The sequence below is a fragment of the Prorops nasuta genome, unplaced genomic scaffold (assembly GCF_024137725.1).
Source record: "Prorops nasuta isolate Cenicafe-Biocafe unplaced genomic scaffold, Cenicafe_Pnas_1.2 PNAS00009, whole genome shotgun sequence".
NCBI lineage: Eukaryota > Metazoa > Arthropoda > Insecta > Hymenoptera > Bethylidae > Prorops > Prorops nasuta.
Genome location: NW_027116806.1, coordinates 3,282,100 through 3,308,678, shown reverse-complemented (window position 1 = coordinate 3,308,678; position 26,579 = coordinate 3,282,100). Strand labels below are relative to the sequence as shown.

General features: G+C 31.6%; 2 protein-coding genes and 1 long non-coding RNA gene across 5 annotated transcripts in view; 1 reads left to right on the top strand and 2 right to left on the bottom strand.

Annotated features, from left to right (window-relative positions):
- Window positions 1–18,714, bottom strand: part of LOC136776048 (probable G-protein coupled receptor Mth-like 6) — a 43,851-nt gene extending 25,137 nt beyond the window's left edge. The window contains exon 1 of the mRNA XM_066731371.1: window positions 17,420–18,714. Coding sequence (XP_066587468.1) covers window positions 17,420–18,224 — 805 coding nt within the window. The 5' untranslated portion in view covers window positions 18,225–18,714. The remainder of the gene's footprint in view (window positions 1–17,419) is intronic.
- A 993-nt stretch (window positions 18,715–19,707) lies between these two features.
- aay (phosphoserine phosphatase) lies at window positions 19,708–24,715 on the top strand. Of its 2 annotated transcripts, none has more exons than XM_066731373.1 (6): window positions 19,708–19,842; window positions 23,500–23,654; window positions 23,779–23,913; window positions 23,995–24,140; window positions 24,205–24,366; window positions 24,441–24,715. In XM_066731373.1, the coding sequence occupies exons 2-6, from the start codon at window positions 23,515–23,517 to the stop codon at window positions 24,545–24,547; spliced, it is 690 nt and encodes a 229-aa protein (XP_066587470.1). In that variant the 5' UTR covers window positions 19,708–19,842; window positions 23,500–23,514; the 3' UTR covers window positions 24,548–24,715. The 2 variants fall into 2 exon arrangements, with proteins under 2 accessions (XP_066587470.1, XP_066587469.1); XM_066731372.1 differs by lacking the exon at window positions 19,708–19,842 and adding an exon at window positions 22,783–22,803.
- LOC136776052 (uncharacterized) lies at window positions 23,960–26,266 on the bottom strand. 2 transcript variants are annotated; one of them, XR_010823022.1, is made up of 3 exons: window positions 24,739–26,266; window positions 24,195–24,275; window positions 23,960–24,098 (listed from the first exon to the last, which is right to left on the bottom strand). It is a non-coding gene; the product is annotated as an uncharacterized lncRNA (long non-coding RNA). The 2 variants fall into 2 exon arrangements; XR_010823021.1 differs by lacking the exon at window positions 24,739–26,266 and adding an exon at window positions 24,346–24,504.
- Window positions 26,267–26,579: the final 313 nt, after the last annotated feature.

Below are 26,579 nucleotides of genomic sequence, written 5' to 3'. Positions count from 1 at the left end.
GTCGACAAATATTAGATAAGTATAACATTATATTTTACAATACTAGATGTTAATATACTTTGTGAAATTTCTTTTTCAGATAAATTGAGATAGAACATTACTATTTTCATTGCTGAGGATAGTAGAGCTGACTAGATGAAATAAGATTAATATTTACATATTTTCAACACTGAGCCAAGGAGAAGTCTACTTTCAACATTTATGTGTATCAGTGATTATCAGGAGCATATTAATTAAAAGAAATTGTTAAGATATTTGATAAACATATGCTAAACATCCAGGTATGGAAATCATTGACAAAATTCATGTTTAACTTTTTCTTTTCTTTAAACTCATATTGATTTCAACTGCCCGATAGGTTATATAACATATATATAAGAATAATTTTCCATAAGACAATAACAGTTTCTGCTTATTATATATACAAACAATTTTCCAGGAGATAATAAAACTTTCTTATTACTACGATTAAAGAAAATTAGATGAATTTTTCTAATCGTTATTTAATATTCAATTATAATATAAAAAAGTATTAAAATCAAATATTTATCTACGCTTCCCTAATCAGAATAGAAGGAAATTATTATTATCTCCAAAATAATTATTCAAATGTAATTTTTTATAAAAATAACATTAAATTTTATAATATAATATGTAATACATTTTTTGGTACTTAGTGAGATTTTATTTCAGATTGAATTACAATAACGTATTTATTGTGTCATTGTGCAGGCTTGAGCTGTAATATTTAATAGAAGAAGTCAGAAATGATACCAGTTTACCATAGAAAGAGCCATAATGAAAAGTTAATGTTGAGAGTTAAACCTAAGGAAAAGGTGGAGAAATTACAAAATTTGGAAGCCAATTTTTAATATTGAAAAGCTTGCAGGTGATTCTTGGCATAATAAACTCTTTGGAATACATAAGTCAATTAAATAATAAATATAATGATAAGATCATCTAGAAATGAGACCATGACAAGAAGTCATCATTTTAATATTTTCCATGCAATAGAATATACAGTGAAAAATTTTGCGACATTGAAAGCAGTATATCCAGAAAAGAGAGGCTTCCATTGCATTAATTTGTATATTTTCTAGTTTATATTAATGAAAAGATAATACAAATGGCACTATATAGTTTGCTTGAAAAAGAACCCTGATTCATAGTTGATATTGGGAGTAACAGTTAAGAAAAAGGTAAAAAAAGGAATCAATTCCTAAGCAAATTCTTGAAAGTGAAGGGCATGTAGGTGATTTCAGACATAAAGTCTTAGAAATATAAATCAAATAGTTAATGAATATTATAATAAAATCATATAGATGTGTAAAAATGATAATAATTCATTATTTCAATCATTTACATGTGATGGGGCGTAGAATGAATAAATTTAGGAAACTGAAAGATGTACCTCTAAGAAGAGATGAGTTTTCCATTTCATTAATTGGTGTATTTCCAAGGTTATATTAATGTATATAAAATATAAATGGCACTAGTATGCTGGAGAAAGTGCCATAAATCAAAGTTGATGTTGAAAGTAACAGTTAATAAAATGATGGATAAATATGTTAATTTATAAGAAAATCCTTGAGACTGAAGTGCTTGGCAGGTGATTTTGGGCATACAACTTTGGAATTAGAAATCCCATCGTTGATGAAAATTATAATAAAATCATGTAGATGTGTAAATATGAAAGGAACTCATGATTTCAATATTTCACATGTAATAGAGCATGCAGTGTGAAACTTCAGGAAACTGAAAGCAGTATACCTAAAAAACATAGGCTTCTATTGCATTAACTGGTATATATTTTACAGTTTATATTAATGAAATAATATATAAATGTCACTGGTTTACCAGGGAAAGAGCCATAATACAAAGGTGATAGTGAGAGTAACACCTAAGGAAAAGGTGGATTTAAAGGTAAATTTAGAAACAAATTTTTGAAAGCTAAAGGCTTAAAGGTGATTTTGGGTATAAGATGTTGAAAATATAATTCAAACAGTCATTGAATCCTATGTTAAATGCCTCTAAAAGTGTAATTATGATAAGAACTCATCATTGTAATATTTTGTATTTTATTTAATAGATTAACAAATAAATATCTCGAATCGGAGCTTTATATTATGGAATGATGAGAATATTGGAAAATGTTTTTGTTAGATTGAATTAGTTAAAACAATTCTTAGTTTTAATTCCTATATTCTTACACATCGTTCTAAGATCCCACAAAAAACAAGCTTCGCTTGTAAAAAAAGGACGGCAAGTACATAAGTCGTATCTAGCATGATTAAAATATAGTAATATAAAATATTTTAATTAAAAAAAATAGTGAAATCCAAATGTTAGGCAAGTATAAATTTTTATGATGGCAAAAATTGAAATTTGGAAAAAAGTAAATAGTAATACAAAAATTACTTGCCGGGCCCGTAATATCCATGTGTATGTCACTATCTTGCTATATAAGCGTTGCTTCTCGTAAGTTAAAAATGTTGCTATTTAATACGATTGCATACAACGGGCCCGGCAAGTAATTTTTGTATTACTATTTACTTTTTTCCAAATTTTAATTTTTGCCATGGTAAAAATTTATACTTGCCTAACATTTGGATTTCACTATTTTTTTTAAATAAAATATTTTATATTACTATATTTTAATCATGCTAGATACGACTTATGTACTTACCGTCTTTTTTTTACAAGCGAAGTTTGTTTTTTGTGGGATTTCTTATACCTTTTGAGTGACACATCCATTAAGAAGTGATTTATTTAAAAAATGCAATTTGTTTAATTATATTAAAGTTGAAACCAGTTTTATTATACAGTTTTTATATTAATATTAATATTAAGAAACTTCTTACGCTTGTTAGAAGGCTCAAACTATTATTTACAGGTGAGTTACGTTGCAGAATTTGGTAACTATTATGTTTAAAAGTGTTACGTTTGAAATCAATTTTTTTGAAAACTCTATAAATATTAAATATGAATAAAATATTAGTTTCAAACGTAATATTTTTAAACAAAATATTTATCAAATTTTGCAACTTTAATTCAACTGTAAGAAATGGTTTGAGCCTATTAAGAAGCGTAAAAAAAGTTTTTTTAATATTAATATTAATATTAAAACAATATAATAAAACTAGTTTCAACTATAGTATAATTAGACAAAGGTACTATGTAAACACACATGTTTGCAATGTCATAATATCTATGTGATCCATCTCCGGACCTCAAGATTGCACGAAACTTTCTCACTCCATCCAAATATTTAGCAAATTTAATTTCAGCTATATTATAGTTAGACAACAAAATCATCACGAGCTCTCGGACTATTGGATTTTGACCCATTTTCAACATAAAAAATTGCAATATTCAGTAACAGGAATTAGAAATTTAATTAATGAAAAATGCAAAAGTTTCAAGTTTTCCTATCGATAAAGTTGAGAATATTTGTGATGTTAATTTTTATAGTGCTCGCGCTTAGAACTTGGTCAGACGTCAACTGCTAGAGACTCAAGTAGGTGAATCTGTGTGTTTGTTTATCATTTTTTATTTATGGAATATTAGCGTTTATAGGCTAGGTACATTGCTCATAGAATCTTTCAGCAATTCAAGTAAATTCCAATGAAGAAAGGACGCCGTACAATTATTATGGGTTGCTTTCCAGTTAATCTGAAAATCAACACAATCAGATACAAATACATAGTTTGTGTGACATACAGGGTGCGTTCACGGAGACGCTATCAACGCTACTGCGCACATACATATAATAGGCAATTTTTTCTGCGCAGTAGCACAAATAGCGCTAAATAGCGTCTCCGTGAACGCACCCACAATGTACCATTAGTATTTGATTGTCTGACTGTGTCGATTTTCAGACTAACTGGAAGGCAACCATGGAGAATAACATTAGGTATATTTCGATGAAATTTTGGAAAATAATCCAATTTGGAGTCTTTATTCAAATTACCTTAGGCGAAACTTCGTCTAAAGGGTTAGGTATAGTAAAAAATTTTGACAAAATCGATTTTTCAATTTTCACGTTTCCTAAAAGTATTAGCTCTTAAGTACATTTCCACAAAGTTTCATATTTTTTCTTTTAAAATTAACCGTTTCCTAGGTTGATTTATATAGCACAGAACGGTTTCTACTCTTTACCTGTATGGAGCAGGTAGCCATGTGCCTCGCGCCAGCTCATCAGTCTTTAATTCTTTTGATTATAAACAAATTTAGAAGCAACAATTTCAATGGAAGGTACCCTTTATGGGGTTGGAGTAGATGATACTGTTTAAATAGAAAAAAAAATAGTAATAACAAAACTGTAACTGAAAACGGTAAATGCGATTTTTTTAAGATATAATTTTTCAAAACAGTGAGCAAGATTACCAGGAAACAACTTAATGGATAGCTTTCAATTTTATCTATACTTTGTAGAGATAAAAATAGAGGCCCTGGTCGAAGGATTTTTTAGTACTTTAATATTTTCTTTTCTTACCTGAAAATACATTTTTTTTCATAATAAGTCTGTTATTATTTTTAAGAGTCCTGTATTTTTTTTCTAGTTATCATTTTTGAAAATCCTTTAATCAGGGCCCGAAGAAAATATTCTACTTTCGAAATTGCTTTAAATTTTCTTCTGCAGATAATTTAATACTGAGAAATCATACTCATCATAAATAACCTTTCACCAAAGGCCACCCAGATCATCACTTTCTGATATCATAAAAATGACTTGTTTTTTATAATAAAATTTATATATACTTATTTAACATTGTGTGGTTTAATATGTACTCTATTTGTAAGCTATTGAAGAGTGAGAAAATTCTGAACCAAAAATTATGAAATAAGTTTATTTTGCAAAATAACTACATGTAACACGTCTTAAACATATTTTCCTCTAGAACCTTGAAATGTGGGAATGTACAGGGTTCGGAAAAAGTCTCGGTTCGGTTGAATATCTCGGAAACTCTATATGCATTTTAGAAAAATATCTGTAAAGAACGTTTGAAAAGCATTTTTAAAAATTATAAGATGGTGTATTTAATTTAAACTTGAGTGGGGTTCTAAAGGTCACCCGAATGTTACTTTAAGTTTCTTAACCCTTCTATGCACTAACTTTCACATACAAATTTATACTCTGGGATTTCTGGAGTTGCTGGTTAAAATTCGAAATAAAAATTGTATAATTCTAAATACGGTAGATCCAATACGGATGAAGAATAATTAACCCATTGTCTGCAAACATTTTTTCGATGCCACCAGTCTGTAAACCTAGGTCATTCCTGCACTGTCTATTTTTTTTCACCCTATTAATAAAATAAGAACAATCATGAAAATTTTAAGCAAATATTTCATAATTTCTTTATTGTATAGCAATCATAAAATTATTTAAAAATTTATTTTGCCATATAGATTTCATGAAACAAATAAAGCAAACTCTCTTGAGGATTGTAGTAATTTACTCGTTTTACTTTAATCACAAAAGACCCAGGTTTGTAGATGAAGGATTAAAAATCAATGAGATTAAGTTAAAGCTTGTTATTTATTGGTTTTCGAGATTGTTGATCACGAATCTGTGGGCTTATTCTTGAAATTTTATGACACTAGATCTCGTATGCGAAGTCATTAAGATATGTAACAGAAATAGAGATTTTCACATACAAGATCTAGTGTCACACACACACACACACATAGATAGTTTCAAGAATATGCCACATTAGTTTAAAAATGCGACATTTATAATAGTTAACTAATTAATAAAAGTAAATTATATTCAATTGAACTAATTCTATATATTATCCACACTATATTGTACTGTCGTTTTGAAAATTTCTATTTTCAAATGGAATATATAGTCAACGATCCTAAAAACCTCAGAATAATATGCTTCAACTGAATCTCATTAATTTTTTTGTTCACTATATTAGATCCGACATTTTGAATTTTACAGATTTCATATCGGATATTTAATCAGAGACTCCGAAAAACTCGGAGTACAGATTTTCACGAAAAAACTAGTGTATCCAAAAGCTAAAAAAACTTAAAGTAACCTTCAGGTGACCTTCAAAATACCACAAAAGTGCAAACCAAATATACCATTTTACAGTTTTCTAAAAATGCTTTTCAGAAATTCTTTATATATATATATTTTTTTTAATGAATAATTTCTTAGCTATTTAAGGAGACTAGGACTTTTGACGAACCCTGTGTATATTTCCACTTTGCAAAACTCCAGAAAGAAATCGATTATTCAAATGAAGTTTCACGAATGGCAATTATTAATTGGGACTACAAATACGGCCTTTACTGAAAATTTCATCGGAATCCCTCGACACAATTTTCCATAAGGGTTTTATGGGGAGCCCGTTTATTATTCATAATTAACATGATTATTTACTTGTATTACTTTAAATAGCATAATATACTATCTATTTCTTTTTGTTCAATATTTTCATTGTTTTAGGCTCTAACGTGCAAATACCATCTGTTGTTTTTGTTCATATTTCTCCCTAATTTTTAAAACAAGACAGTTCAGGTTCCTGAGTAGTATAACTAAAAAATGAACCCATAAACGGGACGAATCATCACTTTATCTACACTATTGCTCTTAAAAACTAAAGAAAGTAGGAAACAAATATTTAAGCTATTTTTCTTAGAATCTCATTCTCTATTTGCATTGCTTGATACTACCATAGTTAAACGGACACCCTGTATATACATATTTTAGAGCAACTAATATAAGTGTTTTCCTGCACGCGACCCAGATCCATAAAATGAGTCAATCCCCTAACGTGGCATACAAAGTTAAATAACAAGAAAATTTCTTTTCATTTGATGCGAGTAACTGAGAGTCGTAACCGAGCCTATACAGAATTTTTGCGGATAAATCTGTTTCTGGATACAGGTCAGGCGAATGAGAAACAACTTTATTCAGAAGTATTTTTGTATCTCAATGAGGTTCCGGAATAAATGCTATCTGCATCTCTTAGAAATATATGGACTATAAAAACGTGCTATTTGCATAGTATATCAGGTAAATATCGCTACTCTATGGGGATATTCGCTTCTGGATAGTATTTCAGTAAAATTTAGTCTTCCTGCCTTACCTAAAGTGCAAACTAAACCGCAGTCAATATATTTATCTGCGCATATTTCTTTAGTCGAATATTCGACGCTCGCGTGTTCGTTTTTATTTCATCTACCCTATACCTGATTATTAATAGTGTAACATGATATTTTTTTATTTTTCAATAAAAAATGTGTTGTTCTCCTATTAGAGTAATTCTATGCTAATTCATATGGGCACAAATGGTTTTTGCGTGTAACTTGGGTGCCAGCTAAGGTAATGAGAAGGGTGGAAGAGGATGGGAGAGTAAAATTGCTTAATAGAGCAAAGTGACAACGAAGCTTTCCTTTTATTCCCGTATGCGTAATGTAATTTCATTTTGACGTCTTTCTCTCAAATGACGTCTATGACACGTCATGTTTTGTACTGAATTAGACACTGCATATGTCAACCCGCTGACGGATAGTAACATACACAAAAATCTGTAATGCCTGCTTTTAGTTTTTTTGTTTGTTTTTAATTTCGCCCCCCCCCCCCTCCCCCCGCGTGGGATTAATTTATTATGGACTAAAATGCAAACGTACTGATGAAGCCGAAATATGCTAACTACGTACACACCTAATGCACTCAAATTTAAATACATATTCATGTGTGTGAGTGTATAATTTCCAGTCTCTCTCTCTCTCTCTCTCTCTCTCTCTCCCTTTCCTCATTTAATACATCAGCGAGATTTCTTCTCACATGACGCTATCAAAAATAAACTTTTTTTTTGCTCACTTTATCACACGTGGTGACCACAAAACTCAATCGTTTGCAATAATCACTGGAATTTTTCCCCAACTTTTAATTGAGTGCTTTACACTAACAAGTTTTCGTAATATCAAGAAACACGGTAGTGTCTCGATGGCAAGTAATTTAAAAATCCGAGACCCTACCTTCTTTTACGCAAAGTTTGACTACATATACTACATCTGATTTTTAGATCCGGCGCAAATATTTTGAAAGCGACTGATTTAATTAAAAATTTAATAAAAGTTTCATTGTATACTAATGGAGTCTAAGTTTTCGAATGAGACTACAAGCGTTTAAATCGGTCCACTCAATGCTAAGATATCAAGATTGAGCAAATACGATTAGCTACTTTCAGCGTTTCTTCTTTTTCCGACTGAAAATTGTTGTTTCGATCGGAAGTCTCATTCTTTCACGTTGAAAGCCTATCAACGGCATCTTCAGCGCACTCCATACTCTTCCGTGATATAGTTTGACGTCACCTAGCAGGCCAATAAACACGCAGTATCTGGTGGCAGGGTTATGTATATACGTGTTTGTAGGATTCTATATGTGTGTGTGTGTCAACAGTATTTTATGGTAAAAGAGAATTTCTTAAGGCCGGAATTACATGGTGCGTGGCGTGCCACTCCACGTACAGTATAAGTCTGGCCTAAGATATTTTAACCATTAAAAAAAGTTTTGTGATCCCGCCAAAAACACATACGTGCATGTAAGGAACAGATGGCAAGTATTTAAAATAATCCTTAATAACAAAAAGGGTTGAAATGGAATTTGATAAATTCGACAAGTAATAAACTTGATCGATATAACAAATATTTAAAATATAGAGAAATAAATAAAATGCAATTACACATTCTTCAATAAATAAATATTTCAAATTTCATTTCAAAGAAAAAGAAAACATTACGAAAAACAATTTGCCCCAGGCCCGTGATCTATTTATACGCTATTAATATATTAAAATATCGTTAATATACCAATAAAATATTATTTCTTATAAATTAATATTTCGATATTTTATTCGATCTAATGAAGCAGCTGCCCGTCAAGCAGTTTTTTGTAATGATTTCTTTTTCTTTTAAATGAAAATTGAAATATTTATTTAGTGAAGAATGTGTAACTGCATTTAATTTATTTTTATATATTTTAAATATTTGTTATATTGATCCAGTCTATTACTTATCGAAATTATCAAATTCCATTTCAACCCTTTTTTTAGTAAGGATTATTTTAATTACTTGCTATCTATTTCTTACACGTGTATGTTTTTTGGTGGGATTCTTCTTAATGATATAAAAAACTATTAAGTTTTTTTTATTTATCGCTCTCATAAAAGGGTTCGTTACTATTTATTCATAAGTACTTAATAGAAAGCGAATCACGCATTGGTTCTCACATCAATTGTTTGATGGGGGATAAATAATAAAATTGTAGTTTATTACTAAACTGCTGATCTTCATGTAAATATAGTACTTTTTAAGAAATGTGTTTTTTTTTTAATTTCTTGTGATTAATATAAACTATTTATCAAACATCAATGAACTGAAACGATTAAATTAAAAAATGTCTTATAATACAATTTAATAGTTTATTTCAATTCAATAAATTAACGAAAACGCTCTATATTTGGAAAACACATCTGAAATTTAATTATTACATTTATTAAAGCCGTGGAAAAGAAGAATTTTGTTCGTTCAACGAATTGTAGGAAAAAATCTGAACACTATCAGCATACTTTTCCTGTGATAGGTTTTGCGAGAATTAAGTTATTTTTACATACACACAGATTATGCACGTAGAAAGGAATGCGTATTATAATATGCTAACGCGTTTTAACGAACGCAGAGCAAACATTAGACACGTTCAGTTCTAGCTTCTCGTCGTATTATGCTTTAAGCCTATTGCAATCGCCAATGCTAAAGAGGCACATAAGAAAATATTAAAATGAATGCTATTTTTTAAATAACTGTCCTTTCAACCAGTATTTAAAATTTCTTATATTGGTACCAGCCTCCATATATAGGCTTGCCATCCCGTCTTCTTTTCCCGCACATCATTCTCTTTCAAGCGAATTCTAATGAAATTCAATAGGGGTATTTATAATTTTAATAAATATATAATAATTTCATTGCTCCTATAAAACTATTTTCAATAATAACAGTCTTTATTTCAGTATGTCTAACGTGTCCGGGGTTATAAAAGGGAACCTTATCCATATATATAATGTACCACAGTCAGCATGACCATTTAAAATATCTTTGTTTACATTAGTAATAAATAAAAATATACAGGACAAATTTACAGTTTAATGATGCTCTCCTAGCAACTCAAAGAGAATTGCACAAAATCATTAAATTTTAAATTTCAAGGTCATTCGTGTTTTTTAACTTCTAAAGGGTACATCTTATTTTTAGAACGTAAGGAGACTCAAACTCTTCATTTCTTTTAAAATCACGGGAAAGAGAATGCTTGTTACCGGACTGAAAAAATTCATAAATATTATTTAACTATTGAAAATTGTGGCAGAACCGTTTTTAACTCATTCAGAACGCGCGCCGTATATTTAAGGTGGCTTCAGCGTTGAGTAGCGTACCAAATGGGGGCTCTAATGGTGCTTATTAAATTTTACCATTTAAATTTTATCAATTGTACTTATACAGCGTTTTTTACTTTAATAATGATAAATACTAAATATTTTATTGAGTAAAAGTAAAGTAAAGGAAATTTTTCTACTTTGCAAACATTTGTTGACGGACATTCAACTAGGATTAGAAAATTTTAACTTTGATTACAAGTTTGTTTAGTCGGCAAGGTACAATTTTCTTAATGATATATTAGTCTACGTAAATCAAACAATAATCTCCTTGTTTTTTTTTTAATTGTTTATATTTTAGAGCTCAGTAAATGCGGGTAGAATTAATATGAAGATCGATAGTAGCATAACGCTAAGGCAAAAATTATATTTTTGCAATATTTTTTTCTCAATAAATTGATCGGTTACCTAATTTTTTTTCGTTGGTTCTGGAAAGTTAAATATATAAGGAATACTATAGATTTTTTTTAAAGAATTTTTAAAACTTTTGGAAAAGTTGCTTTAGCCTCCTTAAGTATATATGTTTTTCATTTGTCATATTTCGGCCAACACCATATTTTTGCGTCATCAATGGCCCTTAGCTCAAACTGCTACCGTACGAATTTTAACAGCAATGTTACTTTGTAGACCAACTAACATATTTCGTTTGAATTCGATACCGAATGCAGCACCTCTTTGTTTCAAGTAACTTGATAATTTACATCGGCACGCGTCCCGAAAGAGTTAAATGCATATAAACGGAAATTATTTTACAATTTGGAAACATGTGGGATTTCAGGAAAATATCGTAAACTCTTGTAATATTTAACATATTTGATCAAACATTTTTACTAAATAAACTTGTAGGTAAACTTAATGAAAATAGTCAATATTTTAGAAAGTATGTTTAGTTGAACAACCGAATGTACCATTTTTATCAAAGTAAAAATATTAAAGCTTAAACCGCGCGCGAGGGCATTTCGCCTAACGTATCGGTAGCATCTCCGGGTGGAAAATCTTAATTACCAATATAAAGTATGTTATAAGTATAAAATTCATATTTTTAAGGGGTTACGATATAAGGACGTAATATTTATATAGGTCATTTTGACATAGAGTTTTGTTTTAATGGTTTAATGGAACAGCCCATTTTATTCTCTACTTTCGTAGTTAATTTTAATAACTTTGAAATTGTTTATTGATTGTTTTATCTCATTCACTTATTTATGAAATATTTCGATTTGAAAGTATAGATAGGGAGGGGGGGGGGGGGTGAACGACTATGCGCGTGTACACGTAGCAGTCACGTACGGTAGTCAGTATTTCAGTAAATCCTACTACTATATATAATTTCAAATCGAAATATTTTGTAGAAAACTGAGTGAAATGAAAAAATTAAACCAGGAGTTTTAAAAATTCTTCGGATTAACTGCAAGAATATGCAATATAAATGTGCGATTCTTTATAACAAAACATCAATCACTTTAAGATCTATAAAAACACAGTGACCTTGAGCAAACTTTTGAATTTACGTGAGCACCCCCTCGAACCGTGTTTGTCCAATATTATTTATTTTTATCATTAAGAGTAAGAGAGGCATTTTAGATATACTCAAGCTTCTTGGGATAATCTGAATATTAGGGTGATCGAAATTTAAAATTTGTATATTATTACATGTTTCATCAATAAAAACGTTAAGTTATTTAGAAAAGCAACAATTCTCTTATAAGTTGAACGCGATATAAAAATATTTAGATTAACCACGCATTCGATATATACACACTAAATTCTAGAGAAGTTTATTGTTAAAAATAAGAAAACTTATCATGCTCTACCGTAGCGCGGGGACATAATAATAATTTTGTACAAATTGTGGAAAACAAAGGAATTTTCATTATTGACATAGTACATTTTCAATTTAATCCCAGAAACATCGTAGCCGCCAATAACTTTATGAAATGAAATGCCGTAAAAAATACTATCATCAGGAAAAACTTATTCGTGTATAAGAAACATGTTTTCTTTTAAATAATAATAGGATTATAATTGACTTATATGACTTGAAGATAATTAAAATTATTCAACTTAAGACTTCGATATAGAAAACTGCTAAAGTAGCAAGTTTAACGTTAAAAAATCTAATCAAACATAGTGAACAGTTTTGGTAACCCCACTGATATTACTCATTGTAACTGGTTATAGCTTTCTCAATGCTTGTCTTCCTGTTTAATTTCTTTTGTGTGCTAAGACGTTTATCGCTGGTATTATGTAAATAAATTTGAAGTTCTTCTCTTTAAATTGAAATTTAAGAGATTAATTGGCGATTAATAAAATTATTTCCACATGGAGTCTCTCAATTCTATCCTTCAAAATATTTATAAAAAATGTGCTTGAACTGAAAAGTTAAGAAGCGTTCTGAAAATGATCAAAGCGATGGTGGCAGGGGCAGTTTCACAACCATAGTCTAGTGTCACTGGATCAATGTTTTGCGAAAGTTCTTTAAATTATTACAGAGACTGCACGGAAAATATATAGATATAGGTACATCATTTCCCTAAAGAAATCAGGTTTCTTCTGTATTAATTATGTTATATGTAATAAATAATGGCTACAATTCATAGATTCGTCAATATTTCCGTTCTGAGTACAAATTTCCTTTAATGTAGCATGCAACTATACTGACGTAATTCTTATATATTTTCTTTGTGAAAAAAATTAACAATCACATGAAGATCCTTAGTATTTATGATCTTGTTGAATAAAGTTTCATATAAAATTAATAGACGTGCTTGAGTTACTCAATTTAGCGCAGTAAATATTACAGAAAATTTCTTTCCTTGCACTCGTAAAAGCTCAACAAAAATTTGTTAATCTCTAAAACTATAAAAAATATCAATTTTTTATTACTAATCTTTCAGACTGCAAATATAGTGTGCTTTAGAATAAATTCTGTGATAAAAATTGACACACACCTTTAAAACTTACGGAGAAACATGAGTTTTCTTACCTCCATACTCCGAGGCGAATTACACAGCAGTATGCCATAAAAATGTAACTATTTTTCCAAATCTTATATTACTATTTTGTACCAGCTATTGTTGTGTGTGTGTGTGTGTGTGTGTGATGTTTCATATACTATAGGGAGTATCGAATTATATGTAGAGGAGAGTTGCCAATATCGTACTGGTCACCTAAGTCGTACCAGCTCATTTTTTGGTTAACCACTCAATATTACAAAGTTACAGAGGTGAAAACATTAAACGTGCGTGTAGTCGATAATGCAGGACACAACTTGTCTTATGTCAGTTGATTTATCGCTAAGTTATAGAAGCCGGAAATTTTCAAGGAAGTATGATATAAATTTTTACCAATTATTTTGAAGCAAATCTCAATTAAATAATATAATTTATTAATCAATTTTGTATTTTCTTTAAAATATATTCAATGTACTGTAATGTAGTAAGTTTAAAATATAATGTATACAATCTTTTAAGTTAGATAAATAACATTTTTGTCAGTTCGTTTAATTTCCTAAATCGTACCGCTAGTGAAAAGTGAAACTCTTAAATCGTACCGGTACAATTTAAGGCATAAACTAAAATTTCATTAAAGTTTTAATTTATTGGAATTTTTTAAATTTTCTTTAAGCATGGAAAAAAGAAAATATGGTCTTTAGACGCAGGAGCAAATGGTGCCTTACAAACATTGCCTGTTGAAGTTGAAGAAATGCTTGTCCAACGTCTTCTAGATTTAGAAGCAATTTACTTTAATAATTTCTGTTTCACTATAATAAAAATATATTAAATATCATATTTTCAATATAAAATGTATTGCTAAGGTAAGTATGATTTTGGAAACACAGCAGTACGATTTAGGAGACTAGTATCCAAAATCGTACTTTCATAATGTCTTTTTAAATTATCCACTTACCTCTTTTAATATTATTTTATACGTAAAATATGTATTTAACACTAGATTGCCTGAAGAAGTAAAGTCATTTTGACTGCTTTTTAATTTCAGTTAGAAAAAAAGTGTTTATAATAATAGAATTTCTTAGAATGTTAAGACTTTTTATACATAAGCTTGTATAAAGTCTTAAAATCCTAAGAAATTCTATTATTATATACATATTTTTCTCTAACAGAAATTAAAAAGCAGTCAAAATGACTTCTTCAGGCAATCTAGTGTTAAAGGTATTTTAGAAAGATTAAAGTATAATAACGTACAATAATTTTAATAAAAATGTGTATTATATATTAGATATATAAAAAAATTCTTAGGTGGTACGATTTTGGCAACTCTCCCCTATATTGCCAACGCGACAATCCTAGATAGAAGGACCAATTTCGAAAAGATAACCCTTATACAATCTCTCTTGTTTAAATAATTTCAATATTTACCATGTTACATAACAATATGGTTAAATCAGGTGTCTACATAAATGTTTGTATAGCTCGCTAAATATTAATAACGGGGAAAAAATTGTATATATAGGTGACAAACAAGTAACCCCAACCGGCGAGTATCTCCAACGAGTAATGAATTTAGCCATTTTACAGCAGAAGACTGTATGAAAACTTGATATTTTGCTCCTTTACAACAACCTAATTGATATTTGAAGATTTGAAAATTATTGCGTAAGAGGAGTCGTAAAATAGCAGCTTTATTATTTTATTGAAAACAAGATTATCTATTCTCTATGTCAACTTTGTATTTGGTAGCACGTACACTCTGGAAATATATTCGGTTCGAAACATAAACAAAATTTAAAAGGTCCTTACTTCACTGGTGAACGAGAATTTTCCACGTCGCGTAGCTTAGTTAGTCTAGCACCGAATTCCAAGTAATAAACCGATGGCAATAAACCGGCCGAAATGTAAGAACCCTTATATACCTTTACTCCAATGATTAATCAAAAATTCTCATTTTTATATCATTAATTAAACATTTTTAAAACTATTATCAATATATTGCTTGTATTTTTAGGAGAATAATGAGCCTAAACACGAGGCTAATACAAAAATAATAGTCCGATTAGCTTCGCGTTTGGGCTCATTTTCATCTTAAAAATATTATACAAGCAATGTATTGATAATAATTTTAATAATGTTTGATTAATAATATAAAAATTAGATTTTTATATTGATTCTTGGAGTACAGGTATATAAGGATTCTCTTAAATTTCGGGCGGTTTATTGCCATCGGTTTATTACTCGGGATTTAGTGCTAGACTAGCGAAGCCACGCAACGTGGAAAATTCTTGTCCACCAGCTAAGTCAGACCTTTTAAGATTTGTTTTTTCTTTTGGACCAAATACATTTCCTAGAGTGTATGGGAGATGCTTAAATACGTGTGTTTAATTTGTTTACAAATTTTAATACCAAATTGCAATCAAGAAAACTTATCACTTACTTCACTTTAAGACATTTTTCTCAATGATATGTATCGGTCAACTCCAACCGCTTTAATAAATGATACTCTCTTTCGGTAGTTTATATAACCACTGGAAATAATAGAAAGAAGAAAACAATAGTCAAGTCAGGATTCTTCGGATCTAAAAACTATAAAAGCTTCTCTTTATAAGGGGAGTCTGGTCAAGTAGAGGTTATTTTTAGATGCGTTGTTTGAGCAGTTAGAATGAACTTATATCGTTACACACACCACCAAAATTGCTCTGCGTATAATAGTACATTTTAAGAACAAAAACCTTCGTCATTATATTTATACAAATATATACTTAGAGGATATATGATTATTTATAGCCACAAACACAATCGGAAAGCTATTTAAATAAGGTGATTTGTAATAAAATAACTCTTGTGCATTTTTTTTAAATTATTTATATTTACGAGTTACGAAATAATATTTTGAAGCTAAGAGTACATAAATTGTTATGCAACTCAATAAATAATAAAATTAAAATATAGTATGCTTTTGTTATAGATATTATAATAAAATGATAAAACTGTGTAGTAACTATTTTTCATATTGCTAATATTTATAAAATGACATAGAAATCATTCTACGACTGAGTTGTTAGATCATTAAACTGCATTTAGTATTATGTAACTTGGTAAATATTAACAATATTAAAAATGGTATAGAGCAATTTTCTTTTTTTAAATGTAGTAATAGGCAATACAAATTTTTTTTTTCCTATCATTGACATTTATCAAGGTTTTATTGGCTATTATCATATCTATAATAATTAAGTTACTCTACAGTATTATTGATATTGATAATATTTAACGAGCTACATAATTAATTTTGTAGGCTATCGACCTTAACGAATTCAGTTATAGACGAATTTTTATGTAATTTGAAAAATAATAGCTAAATCAAAAAGAGTCATTCAATGTTTTTTATAATTATTATTACATATACATAAAAGTTCAATACAGTTATTTAATATTATAATTATTTATCGAGCTGCGAACAATATATGTGTGAAAACTTAGTTTAAATATATTGTTAAGTAGTGATGTAAATATCAACAATCTTAAAAAAATATGCGAATAATCACTTTTGCAAATTGCAATATCTAAACAGCTTTCCAGTCGGCCAAAAATTATTGCACACCCTGCATATGTTCACCGTGTGAAATCTTTCGATCATCGAATTCTACATCTCCTCATATACTGCTTCGAGCCCCCTTGCTACCATGGAACAATGCAAAAGAAATACAGAGAAATATTATAGAAACGCGTTGTTTTATGCAGAATGAAGATAAGTCAGTTTTTTGTACGACTATTATAAAAAAGAGATTCTAGAAGAATGTTTCAGTGAACACTAGGAATTAAAAAACCTAATGTACTTTTAAGCTTGGTTTGGGTAAAAGGTGCTGTAACGAGGGTGAATTCGTGAATAATAAATGAGTTCGCGATATGCAAGGATAAAAAAGCTGCAGAGTAGAAGGTATCGAGCGTTATGAGGTGGGGAGTGGGGGGGGGGGGGGGGGGGGGGCAATGAGAAAAACGTTGAAAACTTACCGATGATGGTACAGGCAAGTGACGGAAAGTAGCGGAAGTAGGCGATGGCAATTATGCAATAAGCGATAATCAGACAGAGGATGTAACACATGAAAGTTTTGCCGTAAAGATTGCGTAATTCCGGTATGATGGCATAGACTAGAAAAGTTGCTAGCAGAAAAGGTATAGAGACGATCATTCCGATCGGCTTCATGTTTTCAGGATCAGGACTTTCCAGCTGAGGCTCTAAGCAAACAGCGATGACAACCTGGTCGAAAGTTTCCTGCCAATCCATACAATACAACCACTGTGGTAGGATGGTCGTGAAATTTTGTATCAACAAAGTGCCGTTCGATTGCAGAATAAACTTATCCTCTGGGAAACTTTCAGGCTCCAATCGATAACGCATATTGCTGAAGCAGGCATTGCTCCTGAGGAAAATAAAATTTTTTTCGAGAGTGCCCGGTGAACGAATTTCCGGTGAGAGTTGTTCTTCCTTCAGACGAAGTTGCATGGAGACTGCTTTGGAAATACAGCTGACCTTGTCAGTGTCGTCCTTAACGATCTTGAGCAACTCACCCTCCTGGCAGCATCTTCTTACGCAAGGTGGATCAACGCCACAATTACATATCGATTTACCACCTAACTCGTTCTGCCAGTGAAGTCCAGGCGGATACCACACGTTCTTGTAAAGCATACTCCCATTTTTCAATTCGACCTTTTCGTTTGCGTCCAACAACATAACTAAATCTTTAGGACAGGCGTCCTCTTGTCCGAAACACGCCGAAACTACGAAAATCCAACAGAAACTCAAGTAGCTCCGCATCACGATCGAGTTCTAGCTATTTCGTCAAAATAATTCACATGTTAAACGTCGGTAAATAGTTTTTGACAACATCTGAATTTCATCTTCCACCGAGTAGCATTCCAATACGGTTGAGTTAAAATTGCGAGCGAGAAGTCTCTAGTGGGGTTCCTTCGATACACACACAAAGATTTTTTTATCGAACAGTTTCAGTTGGAAAAATAGTCCACGTGTCTAACTTAATAAGTCTGACGTGAACCTTACGCTTGCTTAGGTGACGATTAAAGGTGCACTGGTAGAGTCACTAGCGATTCTAAAAGGACCATCGTGTTTTGTATAAACAAGAATGTTATATATACTGTTTACGCACAGAATTCAGAGAAAAACTTAGTGCTTTTTTTTAATATACAATTTTTATTTTCTCATCTCCACGAATTTCACACAGGTTACTGAGGTCAAGGTGCACTCTGAATTACTCGTTCAAAATCTTCGATAGAGTAGTGCGATGTAAAAAATGAAGTCTCATCGATGAGAGAAAAACTGGAGGAATATCGTTATTATGGAGTATCATTGTCAAACGCACATGGACGGTAGTTTAGTATGCAGCTAACGTTACTTGGCTGACCGTTGACGATGCAGTTTTTGGAGAAAAAAAATCGCAAGAAATGTTGACAATTGTTATGTTAATATAGAATTTGATTGTACACGCGCGCGGATTATAATCGTTTATACGACGAATGCTAATTTGGATGACGTTTGAGACGACGCACTGACAAAAATTGCACGAGACTCTGAAAGATTATTTCTTTAGCGAGAACGGATATTTTGTTTTATTTTCAAATGCACGCGGATGATAATTGTTTGTATGCGTCAAACGTTATTTAAACAACAGCCGACGGCGCACTAGGAGAGTGGTAGGGGGAATTGCGAGATGGGATTTTGAAAGGATTTTTTTTTCTTATAGATTGTTTTTATTCAAGTTCACGCGGACAATTGTTGACTTTGTAGAGCGAACGTGATGAACGTTTTTTGAATGGTGACGATGGACGGTTGACGGCGCACTGCCACTGACGACTGACGTCCCATGATTTCCCATGGATGGTTTCTCACTCTCTCAGCTGCAGAACGGCCAAAGTTTTCATTCGCCTCCCTGCGGAAACCGACTGCGCCAACTCCAACTGTCCCGGGCGCGCGGCGCGTCACGCAAACGAGAACGCCAGGAACGAACCTTTTCTATCTTATCGACTACGTTTGGCTCTGCTAATATCTCGACTAACGCAACGTTCTCGATAACCGCCCAATTCTGTGCCCAGGGCGCAGCACTTGACTCGTTGCTTACTTATGCTACGCTACCTGGCTTTTCTACCTCCCCTCTCTATTCTTGTCCCGTTCCGTTAGGTAGTAGCGTGGGTAGCGTGCTCTAGCGTGCCGCGCGTAGACCCACGTAGACCCTAGACTCACGCATACACAATATTTCTCTCTCTCTCTCTCTCTCTCTCTCTACGCCCCTAGAGTGATTACCGTTATTCATATAACCTCTCCCCTGTCACTAGAAATGATTTGCCAGCGAAAGCAAAATCAATTTCCCTTCGGTCTCATTTCGTCGCCGAGTTACACGCTTACTCACTCGCTTCTATAGGTATGTCATCCGCAATTAATTTTCTTTCACATTTCTTAGCAATTAACATTATTAACCACTGCTTAAATATTCGTTCAATCTTATCTTCTCTGTTACCTAGATCAACGTAAAACCGAATCTTTACCTGCCAAACTTCTTCAGATTTTTCCGACATTTAGATACATAATATGCATGGTTAGGCGAAATTTCCCTCCATAAGCAACACCCGTGTAAGACAAATATAGAAATTCGATCGTTTACTCTACCGTTCTCTTTCTTACTCGTCGAATAATTTTTTACCAAAATTCTTGTTTTCTTTGTTTTATTTTATCACCACATTTCTGCCATCTGCCTCTTCCTGGTACATCCCCTCCTATCATACAGTATATACTCTGTATTATTTGAAATTCTCTACGCGTGTCTCGTCAGCAATGTGTCACAAATGAGCTCATCCAGCGTTATCTCGTAGATTCCCGATTTGACATTCGCTCTTATCTCGATAATTTGCTAATTTATATTTAGTAATTTCAAATGAATTATGTAGGAGAATTTTATGATACTTTTTATATGAGATACAGCTTATTGGATTAAGGGTTTTTCATTCATTTTTATACAAAACGTACGTGTATCCTGTGTCGTATAGAAATAATCGTTGAATAAAGGAATTATTATGCTGAACTTGGTAGAGTAATTTTACAGTTACGACGACCACTTATATAGCTATACTTCAGGTTTATTGAATTAGCGCGCGATATCTGAAATAACAGGCATTGCATGTATTTCGTTGAACGATGACTGATAAGAATTTATAAATATAATGAAATAGAGTTTGTGTTTGCACGCGTACGCATATTTGACTCTGACGCGATGAAAGGCAGCATTTTTCCGGATTACCCTGATCTTTCTCGAACGATCTATCAATGGAGACCATGATTCCTGAAATGGTGAAAAAAGACTGCACCGCGTCCATTTATCCATATTAGGAAGACGTACGAAAAAAACTTTCCGGTTGACGTCAATCCTTTCACTCATTGAATAAAAAGTGTTTTGTACATTAATTATCTAGTATTGGGTAATGCGGTTTTACGGGTACGATGACCTGTTGTACGATAATCATTTGTGTCACAATAACATATCGCGATTTGACGTGCATCGAACAGTTGCAAAATAACGTCATTACTTATATGACTTTTTCGTCTGGATTTATAAAATTATCTAGGCGCGTGCTACCGGAATATTTCATATTCTATGTAGGCGGTATCGTAGAGATGAAATACCGGATTTTACCAGGCGTTTATAATGCAAATTGACCTATTTTTTCCTCGAACCATTGATAATGCGGAAAAATGAGCTTTTACCAGTTACGAAGTATCAACTCTAATAATTTCTAATTCTCTTTTGATTGTCATTATCAAAATAATAACGTCGTTATTGTTAACGTTTCAAGTTAACTTGGTATAACATATTTTGTGCTTCAAGCATGTTAGTCTTGTGTTGGTCTTGCTGGCTTTTCGATTTCAATGGTCTTCAAGGCCATTACGATTAGCATCTCCCAGATTACTTTGGCTTTCATCGATTCTGCTAACGAAAAATTAACGTTCGCGGTATTTTAGCAGTTAATAGGATTTATTTTTCTACTGTTGCTAGCAAATTCAATGAAAATCAAGCTATGTACAAATCGTCGAGAGCCTTTTAGGGGTCAAAATTTTGTCCATTCAGTAGCGTCTACCACCGGTTTTCATACACCGCCAATTAGAGTTCAGACCCACTTTGAAAACTGTAAAAGTCACGACACGCTGAACAGCTTAAGCCTTAAGATAAAACTGGGCCAATCACAGCTTGGCCATTGCCGAAATTCTGAACGGTGAATGGTCCGTTTTCATCTTACTGCTTAAGTCTTGCTTTAATTTTTCTATTTGTCATGACCCTAACATGTATTACATCAGCTTAAACTTGAGCTCGAGGTACTGCTTGTAGCCAAATGGGGGATTATATACCGTGTCAGATTCATTCATGGGCATTTCAAATATCATGTAGTAATCGCTTCGTTGCATTCAAACACTAATATAAAAAAGAGAATGTATATAAGTACATGTGAATATTACCAGCGCTACCTATCGGTAAATTTTGTCATTTTTTGGTGGAAATTTTTCGTTTACGTATACAGTTATACACATTCTCACTTCATTATATTAGTGTTGAAGGCACAGAGCGAATAGAAAACAGCAGAGAAAGTACGAAGTGGACTTGGTTGAAATGGCCCACCAATTAACTTATTCCCAATTAAATTGAAATCTTCTTCCTGAAACCGTCAAATCAAATGTAACAAACAAAGAAAAAAAAATAATTCAAGTTCTGTTAATGATTACTGATGTAGACAATCCATCCGTCAATCCTAAAGTATTCTTACCGCACGATTCGTTCGCGTCTCATAACCTCTAGGAAAATGTAATTGAAAGAGCTTAGTGAACCATTTTAATTTGCACGGATTGCTAGGAAAATTTGATATGACTTGCTTATCTTCATTAATTCCGTAAATCATTAGCAAAATACTTGATCAAGTTAAATCATCTTATTTTTTATCAATCTAGGAAAACACTTGAATAACTCGCGTGAAGTCTTTTTACAAGAGGCTTGAGAGAGATTATTTTATCAATAAATTTAAATCCGATAGCAGGGCAGAATCTCGCACAATACGTTTACACATGGATTAAAAAAAAGTCTGCTGCTGGTACGATCTGAAATTAGAGGACGATCTTTAAATCTTTCAGCGATAACTGACTGGCTTGTAAACAAAAACATATTTTCGAAAGTTTGATACTTGCGCCTGTATTAGTAGACAATGCATCGAAGCCTGGAATAGAAAATATTTGCGCAATGAAGTTGTTCTTGCGAATAAGGAAAAGCGATAAAAGTCTGTAAATGAAGTTTTTGTTATAGAGATATGTGTGCTCGTCTGAAAATTCAATTGAATAGATGAATGTGAGAAATTCTAAATACGTATATAAATGCTGCTTATAGGCTAAAGAGAAAACATATAAAGTTTTTTTTTAATCGTTACTTTAATTTTTACAAAAGGGCGATAGAGAGCTGCGATTGTCTGTACGATAAACCTCTTTTATTCGACGCATTTCATAGCACAGGTATATAACTAAATATATATTAGTTTGTTGTACCATAAATTAGTTTGAACCGAATAGTATAAACCACACGTAGCCGAAATTAACAGCGTGCGAGAAGTCCGAGAAAGGCGATTATACGTTACTGTACATCTTTGAAAAACTATAGAATATTTTGAAATCGGAGGTTTATCGTACATACGAAAAACATATGGCTTAATATCACGTAATTAGCAAAGGAAATACATAACAAGTGTTTTGAGCGGAGCTTGTTCATTGTAAAAACACGTGACCGTTCGTAGTTGATCGTGACGAAACATTTGCCTCAAGCCGTATCAGCATTTTGCAGTTATCTCGGGTTCGGTGGGGTCCTCCACCACGGCTTAACTAGATTTAAACAGTTACTTGCTCATCGACTCTGTATAATGCTATCCGTCATTCAATCCGCCAACCATTCGCTACTCTCCAATTTATGATAGTTAACAAGTGCCCAAATTCAGCAAAGATATTTACCTAGTCTTTTGTTTTTGTGATACTTCAACTTTTTCGGTCTTGACAGGATCTTGAGAGAAAAATGGCCAATTTGGATGAAGTAAGGATTTTTTGGAGATCTGCTGAAGCAGTCACTCTTGATGTGGATTCCACTGTAATTACAGAGGAAGGCATCGATGAACTTGCAAAATTCTGTGGTAAAGGTGACCAGGTCTCAGCATTGTGAGTAAACTGCTTTCCATTGTATATTGTATTTTATTGTTTTTGGCCAATATTCATGTTTAAATGCTTACTGTATCACCATAAACACTCAAAGCATGTTGTTACAAAAGAAAAATGATTTCAGAACCAAGCAAGCGATGCAAGGAAGTATGACTTTTCAACAGTCCTTAAGTGTCAGGTTAAACATCATTAGACCCACAGTGTCTCAGATTAAGGAATTTATACAAAATCATCCTCCAAAAATAACTCCAGGCATCAAGTAATTTTCCTCACAATATTTAATTAACCTAAATTTAAAGAGTTTTATATAATTGAAAGAAATTTTCTCTCAAATTTGCAGAACTTTGATTCAAACATTGCAAGCACGTAAGAAGCAAGTATTTCTTGTTTCTGGTGGTTTTCGCTGTTTAATTGAACCAGTTGCAAGGCAACTTAATATAAAACCTGAAAACATTTATGCTAATAGATTAAAATTTTATTACACAGGTATCTATATTATATTTTACTTATTATGTATTATTATAAAATTTATTGACTTACTTTGATGTAGGAGAGTACGCTGGATTTGATGAAAATGAACCAACTTCTAAAACTGGTGGTAAAGGAGAAGTGATTAGAAGTCTGAAAGAAAAATATGGATTTAAAACTGTCGTTCATATTGGAGATGGTGCTACAGATCTGGAAGCTGCACCTCCAGCAGATGCATTTATTGGTTTGTATTAAATAGTATTAGTTATAATATTGTTTGTTTCCTCGATTTTCTTTTCAATAACTAATTCGTTGCAGGTTTTGGAGGCAACATCACAAGAGAAAGCGTAAGGTCACATGCACCTTGGTTTATAACAGACTTTAATGAACTGACAAAAACATTAACCCATGTAAATAGTGTATAAAGTAAGGTATTTAGTGTGTATATTTATATATAATATAATAAATTTTAAGTTATTTCATAAAATTAAGTAAGTTATTTGAGATAATTTTTGGTAGATTTCTGTAATTATTTAAGAGAAGAGTTTGTATTAATTTTTTACTTGAAAACTTTATTAAAAATGTAGACTAATGGTTCTTTTTATAAAGAAACTACCTAGACCTGAAATCACAAACGAAACCAAATGAAACTAAAGCCTACGGCACACTATGCTGGATTTCGTGCTAGAATGCTTGCTAGAATTGTGAAGACCAATGATGATTCAGTTGTGAATTAAATATAATAATCTCATTGGTCTTCACAAATCTAGCAAGCATTCTAGCACGAAATCCAGCATAGTGTGCCGTAGGCTTAAGCTCGAATTTCAGCTTATCATTTATTTAGGGCGAAGTCGACCGATTAACTATCGAGATATGATATGTTTGAACATTGAGTTTGTTCTTTTTCACTGCACTATCGAACTGGTGCAATTAGTTGAATTAAGACAAACATATGTTTTCTCGCTCTAATTTATTGCACTAGTGCAGTAATACAGCGAAAAAGAACAGACCTATTAAAAACGGGCGTATTCTCATAAATTGAGTTCGGAATTAAACTCTCTCGCTCCAACGGAGCTTTCACTAGAATTCCCTATTCACTACATCTAGTAATTCTGTGTCTGAGATCGAATCAAAAAGTGAATAGAGACCGTGCACACTAGCACAATGACAGTGAGATAAGAATGTATATTGGTGTATATGCATACTATTAGCGCAAACTATCGGTCAATTTTCGCAGTTTTTGAGTGTAATTTATTTATACGTATACAGTTATACATTGACACTTCGCTATCATTGTGTTGGTGTGCACGGTCTAATGAGAGCTGTACATACGCTATTCTACTCCTACTCCTAATAGGAAAATAGGGGTAAGTGTAGCGTTTTTATGGGAATCGAGTTAAATTGACAGTGCAGTTGATGCCGTTTTCGAAGATAATTGCAAATATTTGTTTATATAAATTACAGAAGCTATATTAGTCACTCAAATAAATTGATAGAAAATGTATTCTATTGTAAATAACACGTTCGATTTAAAATTAATACAATAAGTGAAGACAATATATATAGTAAAAGATTTTAATATTCAAAACATTGCAAACAGTGTTTAATTTAAGATTGAGTTTAATCCATAATAGTGGACATTTCATCATTTTATATGTAAATTATACGTTCTATCAATTTATTTAAGTGACCAATATATATTATTCAATTTATATATGACTGCGTTCCGTTATTACTGCCAGTACAATACATCTCTGCTAATATTGACGTCATTACAGTATACTGCAAATAGCGTTCCGTTTTTACTTTAATACTGCGAGTATACTGCCTAAAATGTACAAAGGAACGGATCTAAGAATACTTGCATTACAGCAGGCGACACATAACCGGCATATATACATATAATGTATCATTCTCATATATGTTACTTGTGATTATTTGTACTGATTTCAAACGTCAAAATCAAAAATAAATAAATCATTTACTATTTATAAATATAAAAATTTTTAGACTCTTATTTTGAAGCTGCTACATATTAAATATAATAGAAATTAAATGAGTAAAACCTAGATGCTAGTGTAAATCGACATGAAATTCGCTGATCCGTATCACATAAATGTTTTTTTTTCCAGAAAATCGAATTATAAAATTATCTTATTTTAACATTCAAACTAAAAACGAAATTATATTTAGATCTAACCAAAATTCTTTTAAAAATTGTTTATCGCTTGATAATGAATTATTAATTTTAACAATGTTCAATATCAATTAAAATATTACTGTATTTCTGTTAAAATGAATTTTTAAAATTATAATAGGACTTATAAGAATTTGAATTTAGAATTCACGCGCATCACCTGTTGATCGACATTTTGTTTTTTTTTAACATTTTTACCTCGGGCGTGTTCAGAAATTACTGGCCAGCTGCTAGAAATAAATATAAAGTTGGCAGCAGTA